The sequence below is a fragment of the Sorex fumeus genome, unplaced genomic scaffold (genome assembly GCF_029834395.1).
Source record: "Sorex fumeus unplaced genomic scaffold, SorFum_2.1 ptg000265l, whole genome shotgun sequence".
In the NCBI taxonomy this organism is placed as follows: Eukaryota; Metazoa; Chordata; class Mammalia; order Eulipotyphla; family Soricidae; genus Sorex; species Sorex fumeus.
In genome coordinates, this window is record NW_026606322.1 from 26,742,992 (window position 1) to 26,757,422 (window position 14,431).

Genomic DNA, 14,431 nt, shown 5'->3' on the forward strand with positions numbered 1-14,431 from the left:
ACAGCAAAACAGAAAACAAACAAAAAAACTTTTTAAGAAGATTGGGAGTAGTGGGGTTCCCACGCCCCAGAAGAGGTCCCAGCCCCTGGAGGAGTAGGTGTGCCCCGCCATGTAAGGTTGAGCTGGCGGAGTTGCGAGTGGACTGTTGGTCAGTGTGAAACAGGCCCCATGGCCCCGCCCCAGTGCATCTGGTTTTGGGGAAGCTGCGAAAGGGTCGCTGGTTCCTGTGTCTGCAGGGTTTGGGGTGAGCAGGCTGGATACTGCCCTCCTTGCCCTGCCCTGCCCTGCCCTGGAGCCCAGTGGAATGAATGGAAGAAACTCCTTTCTCCTTGACCAGTAACCTGCAGCTCCCCGGGGTGGGAGTGTGGGTTCGGTTTCCTGGGACCATCAGCAGTTTGTGGTGGAGATTGGGTTTCGGAAAACGTCCCCTCCCCCACTGCCAGAAGGTGGGATCAGGCGGCATGAAGTGCAGAGAGAAGCAGCTGAAGCACGGAGTCTGCGCCCCCTTGGGCCAGCCTCTGGTTGAGTGCTGGGCACCGGGGTGGGGGTGGGGGTTAGGCACAGAGAAGGGAAGCGCTGCAGTTCCTGGGTGGACTCGCAGGCAGCCCCCAATCCCTTAGCCACGCTGGTCCAAGGCACTGCTGAAGCACCTGCTCCTCCTCCGGGTCCCAGCCAGCCGGCGGAGCCCTTCAAGTTCTGGCCCAAAAGACCTTGCAGGTTTGCACCCAGGATGCCCGCCAGTGCCAACTGGGGTCCCTCCCCACAACTCTGATGGGAGTGCAAGGCTGGCGGTCCTGATTTATACCCAGGATTCCACCCAGCACTGGCTGCCTGCCTGTGCCCTGGAATTCACTCCTGGAGAAATCATTCGCAGGCAACCAAATTCATTTCTGCCATCTCTCAGCAATGTCCGAGAAGATACAGCCCTTTATTTTTTTTTCCTTTGGCTTTTTGGGTCACACCCAGTGATGCTCAGGGGTTACTCCTGGATTGCACTCAGAAATTATTACTCCTGGCGGTGCTGGGGGACCTTATGGGATGCCAGGGATTGAACCTGGGTTGGCCGTGTGCAAGGCAAACTCCCTACCCGCTGTACTATCACTCTGGCCCCAATGCAGGCACTTTTGTTGTTGTTGTTGTTGTTACTGTTGTTTTGGGAGCCGCATTCATGGGTGCTCAGGGCTGACTCCTGGCTCTGCACTCAGGGATCCCTCCTATTGGCACTCCAGGGAAGGGGTGCCGGGCTGTGTGCAAGGCAAGCTCCCTACCTGCTGTGTCATTTGTCATTGCCCTGGCCACTGCTTTCTTTCTTTTCTTTCTTTTTTTTTTTATTGAATCACTGTGAGATATACAGTTACAAAGTTTTCATGTTTGAGATTCAGCCAGACAATGATCAAACACCCATCCCTCCACCTGTGCCCATTCTCCACCACCAGTGTACCCAGTATCCACCCCCCACCCCTCCCCATCCAAGTCCCCCCCCTGCCTCAGACAGACAATTTCCCTGATACTGTCTACTTTTGGGATATATATATATATATATATATATATATATATATATATATTGCTTTTTGGGTCACACCAGGCAATGCACAGGGGTTACTCCTGGCTCATGCACTCAGGAATTACTCCTGATGGTGCTCAGGGGACCATATGGGATGCTGGGAATCGAGCCTGAGTCATTTCGGCTGCGGGCAAGGCAAATGCCCTACCTGCTGTGCTATCTATCACTCCAGCCCCTGGACATTATATTTTGCTCGAATTTTCCCACCACCTGCCTGCCAGGGGCAGACACTAGATCATTTATTTTCTATTGCTTATTTTGGATATCATGAGGGGTCGCAGCCACACTTCTGGAATTCTAACATTGTAAATGGTTGGGTTCCAGAGACATCTCTGTAGAAGCTAATCCATGTTGGGAGTTCCTGGACCCTGGCTGTTAGTGCACCAAGATGGCGCCCAGAGGCGGGTTGTGTGGCCACTGCTTTCTAGCCTGAGTGAGCGGGTCTTCAGCTTTGGGGAAACGCCCTCCCCCAAACAATTCAAGCCAGGTAGCCCTGCATGGGGAGTGCACCCAGAACTTGGCAAGCAGCTCCCCCGGGCTTCCTGCCCAGGGTAATAAGCAGAAGTGAATGGATTCCCACAGGCAGGAAGGAGAGCATGAATTTGTGTCTCAGAGCCAGGAGCAGTACATATTGGTCAGCCCCTGACCGCCATGTCTTTGACCCTTCCTTGCACAGGGAGTTGGAGGCGGGTATCGCGGGCACTTGAGTAGCCAGGCCAGCATCCTAGCCCACTGGGGCAGAGAGACTGGACTCTGCCCAGCCTGGGGCCAGCGGCCTGGACCCAGAGGTCCCCTTTGCCTGCTGGCTGAGCCCATGACCCCCTGGGGTGTCCAGGAACCTCAGCAGGAGGCTCTTCCTCATACTCTAGCATCTTTTCCTGGCCGGCGTCCTCTGGGTAGCATGGCCGGTTGGAATTGAAACAGTGGCGTGACCCCATGTCTTCCTCCCTCCTAACACGGGTTCCCAGAGCACCAGGACTGCGAAGAGCCGGGTGTGCAGGGTGACCCTCACAGACAGGCAGGGGCCACAACAGGTGTGTTCATCGATGAAATGCATAAACAGGTAGCAAGGAAGGATCGATGGCGTGTGGAACAATAGATTCATTGCACAAATAAGGAGGAAGGATAGAGGCCAGGTGAGCATGTGAATTAGTTGGGGGGTGACGAGGAAAGAGACAGCAGAGGGGAATGAATAGTCTGAGCAAGTAGGTGGGTGGACAAGTGGGTAGATTATGGAGGGGGAGACAGTGAGCAGGAGAGAGCACTGTGATTCAGGTAGGCTGAAGAGTTAGGAGGAGGAGGAAGAATAGGTGAATTGTGATAAATAGCATCAAATTGCATTCATGTTTTTTCTTCAACAAATCCCCTAAGATTTCTTGATCACCGTGTCTCTCGGCTTCTGCGGGGGGCCCTGCCAGACCACTCTCTGTCCCATGGAGGTGGCCCTAGGATCCATAGGTGCAGGGAGGGACCAACCGAATGAAGACACAAGACACAAGAGACAGAGTACAGTTTAGAAACAGAGATAAAGAGACAGGACAGGACAGGACTTTATTCAGGGCAGCAGGGGTATTATATACTTTGCGACGCAGGAAACTATGCTTACATTACAGAAGGCAATTACATCACTAGGTCATATCATATATTGTTAGGAGAGTTACAAAAACTACATGTTCCATGTGCTTGATTAGTCAGTGTCAGTTACTTCTTATTCTTGGGCTAGCTGTGACAAATGTTTTCTTTTAGACAACCATACATAGCTCATAGGCTGCGGTCAGAGCAGACGCAGTACCAGATTTGCGCTAGTCAGGACCCGCTTGTTCAGGGTCACATAGGCCAAGATAACCATACATAGCACAGGCACGTAGGCCCTTGGTCGGTTAAAGGGCCAGCTTCCCACAGGCTTCCCCTGTGTCTACTGAAGAGATGCAGAATCACGGCTCTGCCCCGGAGCCGGACAGGGCAGACCCTCCCTGTGCTGAGCCTTTAGCCTTTGGGCCCCCGGTGATGTGACCTGTGTTCCCACCCACCCACACACGTGCGCACACACGCAGACATAAACACACATATGCACACAAACACGCACACACATTCATACACATGCATACATGCGCGCGCACGCACACAGATGCATGCACACATGCACACGCACGCACATGCATACACTCGCCCAGGCGCGTGCACACACACGCACACATATGTATACACATGCACACATGCGCGCGCGCACACGCTCACAGCCTCCTGTTTTTCCTTTCCCCAGGGGAGAAGTACGAATTGCACGCTGCCACCGACACCACACCCAGCGTGGTAGTCCACGTGTGCGAGAGCGATCAGGAGAACGAGGAGGACGATGAGATGGACCGGATGAAGCGACCCAAGCCCAAAATCATCCAGACCCGGCGGCCGGAGTACGCGCCCATCCACCTGAGCTGAAGTGGCCAGAGCCGCGCTCCAAAAGTCACATTGGCGGGGAGGCCTCCGGGACTGCGCGCAGGCGTGCGCGGGTGGTCACCGGCCTGGGAGAGCAGCCCGGCTCTGTGTCCTGGTCCTCGTGAAGCTGGGGGTCCGGCCAGGGCTCCCGGCTCCCGAGCAAAGCCCCCCTCCCGGGCCCACCCCCGCCCCCTGAATGCATTTAGGCGGGGGGCGGTTCGCACGCAGACATTTGGGAACGCCTCGAGAGCCCTCTTCGGTCGCGGTCGTTGTTTCTTGTATTTGTTCTTTTCCGGTAGGTTTCGTGTTTGTCCCAGGTGGGGTCGAGGACAGGAGCGTGTTGGTGACCAGCCTCTCCCGGCTGGGGGCAGGGGCAGGGCAGGGCAGGGCGCTCTGCTGGCCGGGAAAGGCCCCACCCCCCACCCCCCATGAAGCCACTGGCGTTGCCCCCTGGAAGCCGTCACGTGTCTCGTTCTCCACCCCTCACCCCCACGTTTTGACATTTGTGCACGTCCTGATTCTCCAGAACTAACCCTCGTTGGCCTAGAGAGTCACACCAGTCGTTTCCTGTCTCTTGGGAGGTTAGGAAAGCTTTGGAAGAAAAAAGTGAAAAAGCAGGATGGCCTGTCCAGGTTCCAAATGGAGCAACACCCGCAGGTGGATTTCTGCCTGGTCTACACTGCCTGCTCTGCCCTCACTCAGCAACATGTCCCTTGTGCTTTCTGGGGCAAAAAAACAAAACAAAAACATTTGAGCTGAAATTTCCTGTACAGAAGGGTCCTGGTCAACCAAATCCAGAGATGGGGCTGTATCACTGCCAACCCACAGTGGGAGCAAAATTCCAGAGGAGATGCTAGGGTCAGGCCTAGGCTTCATGGTGATGGAGGTGTAGGAGTCATAGCCAATCCCTTTATCATTTTTTTCCCCTGGGGAGGGGAAGGGTGGAGGAAGGGAAAGTTCTTGGTGGAGATAGTTGAATTTTTTTTTTATACCCTGCTACCAACATTGAGATACACTTACTTGTAAATAAAAAAAAAAAAGATAGCCTAGTCATGTCTTGTACATTTGGGGTGGAAAATCGGGCAGGGGAAGGAGGATAGCATAAGATGTACTAACCTAGCTGTGAGTTGTGTAGTGTTGTTTAAAAAAAAAAAAAGGAATCGTTGTTCATCCATTTGCAGGACTTGACTCCCCGTGGAAGTGGGTGTGTGGTGGTGGTGTGACAAGAAGGATGCAGTGCCTTCCCCCGTTAATCCCTGGTGGAGCTGTTACACTAGGTCAAACTGTGTTATTCTTTTTCAAGTTGTCCTGTGTCTGTCTGGTAACTAGGTGCCCCACCTGACCACGCCCTCGCAGAGTTGGTCGTTTCTGAAATAGCCGTCCATGCCGAGTAACGCGTTATGCATGCTTTGGGAACTTGGGAGATGCTTTTCTCGAGAAGAAAACGCCATGGGGGCCGTTCCTCTCGAGAGATCGGCTTGAATGTTCTCAAAACCCTGTTTACAGTTCTTGGCGGGGTGTGTGGGGGGGTGGGTCGAGAGACCATTGCATAGCTGTTCAAGTGTTCCTAGTCAAGTGCTTTTAAACTGGAGAGGCTAGCCTCAAACTATTTTTTTTAACTGCATTCTATAATAAATCAGTAAGATATGCTCTTTACGGAAAGGTCATCCGAGTGTCATTTTATTTCTCTCTCTTTTGGGGGGCGTCATGAGTGTGGGCTCCACGCTCAGCAATACTAGTGTCTGTGTGTGTGGGGGGTGGGGGAGGTGTGGGGAGGGGAGGGGAGGGGAGGAAGGAGGAAGATGCACACAGTGTCAGGGATCCAACCCAGGGCCTCAGACTGCCCAGGCATGTTTGCCACCACTCAAGCCTCTTTCCAGGACTCTGTTTTATTTCTGTGAGCCTTGCCAGCCCAGCAGCCGCCAGATGCACTTGAACTTCCAGTCATTGGCTGCTAGGGTTTGCAGAGCCGGGTGGCGGGGTAGGGGGTTGGTGTTAGCCTCCCTCACCATATATTGTATCATCCGGCAGACACAGTCGCCTTCTGAAGCCGGTGTCTCCTTTGCTGAGGGAGAGGAAGCCACGCAGGGAGGCCTCTGAGCAGCAGCCCACTGAGTGTCCTGTGAAAGCCCAGTGCCAGGCGCCCGGGACACCAGGACCCAGGACCCAGGACTTCCTTGAGAACACCAGCCAATAAAAATGAGTCTCTTTTCTCTCTTCAACTTTGAAAATTGATTTATCGCTAGTTTACCATATCTGAGGATTTCAGGTGGTTCTTTAGTTTCAGATTTCTCCAGTGTGTGTGTGTGTGTGTGTGTGTGTGTGGTGCCAGAGGTAGAACTCAGGCCTCTCACACAGGAGAGGTTAGTGTGCTAGTGCAGAGCCCCTCCCCAGCAAATGACATTCGTTTTGATTGACATCAACATGAATGAGACATTTTCCCGTGAGAACTCAGGCCTTCCTTTATCTCTCTCTCTCTCTCTCTCTCTCTCTCTCTCTCTCTCTCTCTCTCTCTCTCTCTTTAATTTTTTTTGACTTTCAGGAGTAACTTCATTTTGTCATTTCTCAAGAGCATCTGTCTATTTTTAAAAATCAATCTTGGGGTGTGCTTTGAACCATACCCAGTGATATACTCCAAGATTCCTGACTCTCTGCTCAGGACTGACCCCTGGCAGAGCTCAGGGGACAATAAGCAGTGCCAGAGATACAACTGGGGCTGGCCACATGCAAGGCAAGCACCTAACCTTGGGTCCTGGCTCTCTAGCCCATCGTTGCATGTTTTATTTATTTTAGTTTTATTTTAGAAACCTGTTAATGGTAGGGCTTTGTGCATAAAATATTCCAGCACCTTACCCCATCCCATTCAATGCCCCCGGCATTCCCCAACTCTGTTAAGCTATTGAAGACCACTGTCACTGTCACTGTCCTCCCATTGTTCATTGATTTGCTTGAGCGGGCCCAGTAACGTCTCCATTGGAGACTTTGTTTGGCATATCGAATACATCACGGGTGGCTTGCCAGGCTCCACCATGCGGGCGAGATACTCTCAGTAGCTTACCGGGCTCTCCAAGAGGGGTGGAGGAATCGAACTCGGGTCGGCCACCAACATGGCTGCTTGCAAGGCAAATGCCCTACCCGCTATGCTATCGCTCCAGCCACTGAAGACCAGTTCTCAGTTTTGGATACCTTTGGGCATTTGTCACCCCCTACTGTGTTTCTTTATATCCTGCACCCGAGAGAGATCACTCTGTCCCTCTCCTAACTCAGGGATACTCTCACAGAGCAGCAAATTGCAGGATTCCATCTTCCCAGCTGAGTTGGTCCATGGGTAGATGTCAAATGGTGAAGTTGCTGACTCATATGGGAGATACCTATGAATTTTGTTTTGTTTGAGAAGCATCCATTTTTCCCCCAAAGAGATGCACCGGTTTACATTCCCACCAGCAGTGGATGAAGGTCCTTTTCCCCCACATCCATGCAAACACTGGTGGTTTTGTTCTTTGTGATGTGAACCACCGGTGTGAGATGATGTCTCACTGCTTTGATTTGCATTTCCCTGATGATTAGTGTGACACCGAGAATTTTTTCATGTACCTTTTGGTCATTTCTATGTCTCTCCCAAGGAAATTTCTGTTCATCTCTTTCATTTTTTTTCTTTTTGGGTCACACCCGGCTATGCACAGGGGTTACTCCTGGTTCTGCACTCAGGAATTACTCCTGGCGGTGCTCAGGGCACACTATGGGATGCTGGGAATCAAACCCCGGGTCGGCTGCGTGCAAGGCAAATGTCCTACCTGCTGTGCTATAGCTCCAGCCCCCTTCCCTTCCATTTTTTATGGGGTTAATACTTTTTGATCTAGTAACATGCTACCAGTGCTTTATGTAAAATCTTGGATATCAACCCTTTACCAGTTGAGTGGTGGGTAAATAATCTTTCCCAGTCTGTGGGAGAGAATTAAAGACCTCATTATCAGACCAGAACCCGCTGATTATATTGAGGAAGACATAGGTAGAACTCCTCATGGTGTTGACTCGAGAGATATCTTCAATGATTCAATGCTGTTGGCCCAGCACACAGAAGCCAAGTTGCGTATTTTATTTTATTTTGTACTTTCTGGTTTTGAGGCCATGCCTGGTGATGCTCAGGGACTGCTCATGGCTCTGCACTCAGAAATCACTCCTAGCGGGGTTAGGGGTGGGAAAGCAAACAGGATACTGGGAATCAAAACCAGGTCAACTGTGTGTAAGGTAAACGCCCTCCCCACTGTACTATTGCTCCAGCCCCCAAAATTGCATAAAGTCCTCCATGTGGGAGGTTAGGATATGCTGGAAAACTCCAAGGTCATCCTGGTGAGTGTCCGAGAAGGATCCTGGAAGAGATACCAGGCTCAGAGCAGGGTGTGTGTGTTGGGGGGAGGGGGAAGGCGGTGTTTGGGGGCCGGGTTTTGGGGGATGGCAGGGAAGTCGGGGTGTGAAAGGGATAGTGAGAAGGGGACAGCAGAGCCAGTGAGCTCCTGGGCCCTCTGGGAGTCGAGGCCCTGGAGGCCTCTTGTGGGGCCCCTGGGCCCCTGGGTCACCTCCTTGGGTGTCCGCCTTCACCGGAGCTTTTGCTCCCCCAGCTAAGGTCAACGTGAGACAGAAAAAGATGCTGTGGGGCAGGATGAGACAAGCTGGGGCCTCCAAAGTGCTGTCCAACCAATTGCCCGCGATTTCGGTTCACCCAGAGCCGCAGGGCTTGGGGTTGGCACCGGGTGCTTTTCCGACGCCAGACACACACCCCAACGCAAAAAAAAACACACACCCCAACGCAACTGTGTTCCCTTCATTTTCTGCAGCCCCTTTGGGCCTCTCCCATCTCCAGTGTCCCTGGTCCCCATCCGAGGGGGAAGCGCGGGACCCCCTCTTGGTCTGCACTGGCCATGCACCTGTCGCCAAACTCTGTGCGGGCGACTCTGAGCACGGAGCAGGGACAAGGAGGAGAAAGGAGACCCCTGCTTCTCCCCTTGGTGCAGAATTCAGGACCCCATCCCCCACCCCGCAGCGTAGGTGCTGGGTGATTTAATCCCCTCTTGCACCCCATCCCCCCAATCCTCATTCTCACCCTCAGGCGGCAAGACGGAAGAGAGTGGATACGCTTACCTCCTGATAGGGCGATGCCCGTGGAGGCCCTTGCCCATGCACCGGGCCAGCAGGCCTCCACCAAGCCTGGGTTGCCTCTTCCAGGTAGCCAGGAGAGAACCAGGTGATAGAGGAGGCCCTCAGGAGGCTGCCTGAGCTGAGCCATCGGCGCCTGCCCACCAGCGCCACCTGCTGTCTGTGCAGAGCTGTGCAGCCGCAGATAGGTGCCCAGGCAGCCAGTGGAGACGGGAAGTTCCATCTGGGATGGAACCTGGGAGAGTCAGAGAGGACTGCCTGGAGGTGGTGAGGGGTGTCCCCGGTCTGCAGAGAGACCCTTTTGGTGCCCAGTTTCCAGAGTTCCCTGGGCTTTGGTGGAGGAGGGGGGGTGGAGGACCAGGCTGTGTCTCCCTCACTCAGGGCTTGGGAGAAGAGGGATTGGGGCTCACGGAGCACTGGGAAGAATGAGGTTGGGAGTTTGGCGCGAGGAACAGTGGTAGGATGAAGGGTTCAGGTGACCCCAAGGATTCAAGACAAGGGTGTGATTTTTACATTCACGTAGATAGTGCTGATTTGTTGTCCATCATCCACCATGATGGACTTGCAAGGACATCTCCCTAGCCGGGGGACTTCGAATTCATCTAAAGGAAACCTGGTTGGTTGGGCCTGGTCTAATCAGGTGTGCCCTCCCCCAGCAAAGAAGCCAGGACACAGTCACAGTGTTCTGCTTCTGGCCAGGAAGGGTGAGCTGCTAGGTGGTGAGGGAAAGTTCACCTGCCACGGACCTGAGGAGAGCTTCTGGACCCTGAGAGCAAGACCACAGAGGTGGCTTAATGGGCCGAGCACAGGCTTTGCATTTGAGAAACCCAGGATTCATTCACAATACCACCTGGTCCCCCAAGGAAGGTGCAGAGAGTAGACTCTGAACACTGCTGGGTTTCAATCCTCCAAAAAAAATTTTTTTTTGAGAACAGTCTAGGCTGACTGCCAGCTAGAAAAATGAGCCCTCTGTGTTACCTCTGCAAGGAGGCAAATTCTGTCCTCAGCTGCTAGAACTTCAAGAGGCTCCCTGAGCTTCAGGTGAGACCAGGGGTCTCCAGGTGCCTTCACCTGGTAAGAGCCCCCAAACAGAGTCCCCGCCACCTCCCATATGCCCCTGTGATCCCCTGAAGTTGTGAGGAGGTGTGTGTTGCTTTAAACTTGCAAGTGTGGTTTGTTGTACAGCAACAGGAGGTATGAGGGGTGACCTCAAAGCGGAGGACCTGGGGGCCCAAGGTGCAGTTCCCCCATGGTCACTCTCTCCCTCTCCCTAGGCAGCTCTGTCAGCCCCAAGAGAGTCACCTTCTCCTCAGACACCCCCACACCACACGCGTCAGAGCTGCTGATGTGAGCTGGTTTCTTGTCTTCATTTTTCTTTTGGAAAAAGTAGGTTTATTTTTTTCTCAAGGTAGGTTTGAAAAAAAGTAGGTTGGTTTTTTTTTTTTAAGGAGCAGGGTAGGTTTATTAAAACATATTTAGAAAGATGTGAGGGGGCAGAGAGTACATGTTTGAGAGAGAGCACAGGCTTCTCCAGAGTGGGAAAAAACAAACAAACAAAGAAACAGAGACAAAGCAAGAGAGATCTGTGTGTGAGGGAGAACACGGGCTTAAAGAGCGAGGCTCCTGTTTCCTTTTTGTTTTTTCTTTTTGGGTCACACCCAGAGATGCAGGGGTTACTCCTGGCTCTGCACTCAGGAATTATTCCTGGAAGTGCTGGGGGACTGTATAGGATGCTGGGAATTGAACCCAGGTTGACTGCGTGCAAGGCCAACACCCTCCCTGCTGTGCTATCGCTCCAGCCCCTCTTGTTTCCTTTTTAATGTGCTCATACGCCAACCTAAGTTTTGTTTTTCTTTGTGGTTTGCGGGTCACATCCAGTGGTGCTCAGGGCTAAACTCCCGGTTCTGTGCTCAGGTGTCATTCCTACTGGGCTTGGAGGACCATATGGTATGCCAAGGATCAAACCTGTATCAGCTGCATGCAAGGCAAGTGCCCTGCCCACTGTGCTATCTCTATGGCCCCAGATCTTAGTCTTGATAGCAAGCTCTTTCCTAAGCAGTTTTGTGAAAAAATAATAATAATAATAATAAAGGTATGAGTTGAGCACTTAGTATTATTTTGGGGGTGGGGTTGGTGGCTGACACTTGACAGTGCTCAAGGGTTTGTTTCTGCAGTATTTGTGGAGCCGGCATGGAGTCTGGACCTCCCACGTGCAAAGCCTGTGCTTAGCCATTTCTCTGACCATTGAGCTATTTCTCTGACCCAGGGCACTTCCCCCCACCCACCCTTTTAACCTCTTTTGTTGAGGCACCAGGATTTCTCATGCTGCTACTCAGACTTTTCATCCCTGGCTCCATCCCCCATACCCACCACTAAAGAATCCACCTCCCTCCACCAGGGTCCCAAGGACCCTCCCAGTCACTGTCATCCATGAAAGCTCATAGACAAAATCTTCAGTTCTGATAATGTGTCCCATTTATTTAGAGCACATTAAAAAAACCAAAAAGTTTAACTTTATGGATCAAAGTACACTAATTGACAACACCATCAATGGTGGTTTTATGTGAGGAAACTTTTTTTTAACAACGGCAGGTTCTTGGTCACGGTCACGGTCCTCCCATTGTTCATCGATTTGCTCAAGTGGGCCCAGTAACGTCTCCATCGTGAGACTTGTTGTTACTGTGTTTGGCATATCGAATACGTCACGGGGAGCTTGCCAGGCTTTGCCACGCAGGCAAGATACTCTCGGTAGCTTGCCAGGCTCTCAGAGAGGGGCGGAGGAATCAAACTCGGGTCAGCCATGTTGGCTGCATGCAAGGCAAACGCCCTATCCGCTGTGCTATCGCTCCAGCCCTAGATTCTTGGTAAAAAGTATTATTGTATGGGGTCGAAGGGATAATACAGCAGGTAAGGTGTTTGTTTTGCACGTGGCCAGCCTGGGTTTGATCCCCGGCATCCCATATGGTCCCTCAAGCAGCACCATGAGTGATCCCTGAGCTCAGAGCCAGGAGTAAGCCCTGAGCACCACTGGGTGTGGTCCCCAAAACAAAAAGCAACAAAACATGATTGTAAAATGTGCAAACTAAGTTAATTGTATCTTTCCCCCAGCACCACCAGGTGGGACCCCTTGAGAACAGAGCCAGGAATAAGCCCTGAGCTCTGCTGGGTGTGTCCCCCCCTCCCAAGGCACACTTCTGGGACAGTGTGTATGAGAAGAGTAGGTGCCGGCTGACCGTTGGCTGTGGCTCTGTGAGAATATTCCATCCCCATTCCATACTCTCTCAGAAAGATTTATGGAACATCTCTAGCTGGAGGAAGGAGTAGCAATGCCCAGGGTGCCAGCCACCCTCCCGGCGCCAAGCAGAAAGAAATCGACAGCAAACATGTGTAATCAATTAATTAATTTCCAATAGTGAGAATACTGTGGAGAAAGCAAACACAGAGGATATTTCCTATGGTGACTGCAACCAGCCACCACAGACTGGGGCCATGAACCAGCACACACACACATCAGCCTACAGTTCTGGAGGTCAGAGTCTAGAGTCAAAGTCTGCGTTGCTTCTAGAAGGTTCCAGGGGCAGTGGGATGGGGGTGGGGTGGGGGATCGTGCCAGTTGCAGCTTCCAGAAGCCCTCCACCTCCTGGGACCTTTTCCTGCAGCATCCAGACCCCTTGCTCTGGCCTCTCTTTGACTCACTCCTCACCCCAGTAACGAAGGAGGACGAAAGGGATACCACTGTGTATTAGTCACACTCTCCGCCCCGGGGAGGGAAACAGTGAACCTCATGAGGTCACACAGGGGTCCCTCGAGGAAATAGAATAGACAAGTGGGGCTGTGGGAGGCAGCTTTGTCATCCCAAGAGAGGGAGGTGCCCTTGGTCCCCACTGCAGGCTGTGATGAGATTGTTGGGATACTTCCCGGGGCTGGGGGGGAACAGAAATCCCCCCTTTTCAGGTGAAGCCTGTCATGTCTGCTGTGGGGGTGGCCGATGAGGGGACTCTCCAGCTGGGAACATTATGTGGAGGAGTTTGTGCTTGTTGTGGCCACGGTGGCCATCCGGTTCCACCAGATGTCAAGGCCACGTTATCTCAAGTTTGCGTTACGTCTTCCATGCTGTCACCTCTCCTCTGCTGGACAAGAAGAGGTCAAGTCATAATGGCCACCCGCTTGTGACTCCAGAGCTGTGACTCAACCACCCTATCTCCCCAGCCCCTCCAGTACTGTGGGTTGTGGCAGCCTGGAAGCAGAAGGAGCACCAAGAGTCATCCATGTCCCTGAGGGCTCATCATGAGGTCTGTTCCCACACCAAGACTGCATGGTGCTGCTGGAGTAACTGACAGGACGTGGCGAGGGGGTGAGGTGCCATTTGTGGCCGATGAAGGCCGGCAGCTTCTTCAGCTGTCTGCTGTTCAATAAGAAATGAGGCTTCCTCCTGTGGAGGAATCTTCAGAAGAAGGGACCCCTCTGTGGAGAGAAAGGTCAAGAAAAGACTACCAATGGACCTGAAAGAAAACCATCTTGGAATGCTCTGGAACCCTCAGGGGGAAGACATCTTGGGATGTTCTGGAGCCCTCAGGGGGTAGCCATCTTGGGATATTCTGGAGCCCTCAGAGGGGAAACCATCTTGGGATATTCTGGAGCCCTCAGAGGGGAAACCATCTTGGGATGTTCTGGAGCTCTCAGAGGCAAGTCATATTGGAATATTTGAGAGACTCAGAGCCTATAGTTCAGCCAACATTATGGGGCAGAAGAAGCTAAAGCCTGTGAGTCCAGTGTGAGGAAAAAACAGGGGTGGTGACTCTAAGTTCCTAGTTTTGGGGATGGTTTGTTACAGGAAATAAAAATTTTTGGCATAAACTTCTCTCAGCTATCAATTGGTAGGGCGTTTGCTTTACAAGCGGCCAACATGGCCGACCCGAGTTCGATTCCTCCGCCCCTCTCGGAGAGCCCGGCAAGCTACCGAGAGTATTGGATATGCCAGACACAGTAACAACAAAGTCTCCAATGGAGACGTTACTGGGCCCGCTCGAGCAAATCGACGATCAACGGGAGGGCCTTTACCTTTACCTTTACCTTTGTAAAGCATTTGTACTTCAGATGAGCACTGACATAAACAAAATGTCCAGATTCACTGAGAAGAACCCTTGGGTGCCTCTGTTTCTCTATCCAGACAGAGGTTGAAGAAAGATCTCTTACTGTCTCACATTTTTCATCCTTAACATTTATGTCAATAATATTTTTATGAAGTACTTCAGGGACAGCTTCCTCAGACTTTGCCTA

The 14,431-nt window shown here is 52.3% G+C and overlaps 1 protein-coding gene across 2 annotated transcripts in view; it reads left to right on the forward strand.

Annotated features, from left to right (window-relative positions):
- Positions 1-5,664, forward strand: part of RCAN1 (regulator of calcineurin 1) — a 76,858-nt gene extending 71,194 nt beyond the window's left edge. For both annotated transcript variants that reach the window (XM_056109314.1, XM_056109315.1), the window contains exon 4: positions 3,828-5,664. In XM_056109314.1, coding sequence (XP_055965289.1) covers positions 3,828-4,000 — 173 coding nt within the window. In that variant the 3' untranslated portion in view covers positions 4,001-5,664. The remainder of the gene's footprint in view (positions 1-3,827) is intronic.
- The last annotated feature ends 8,767 nt before the right edge of the window (positions 5,665-14,431 follow it).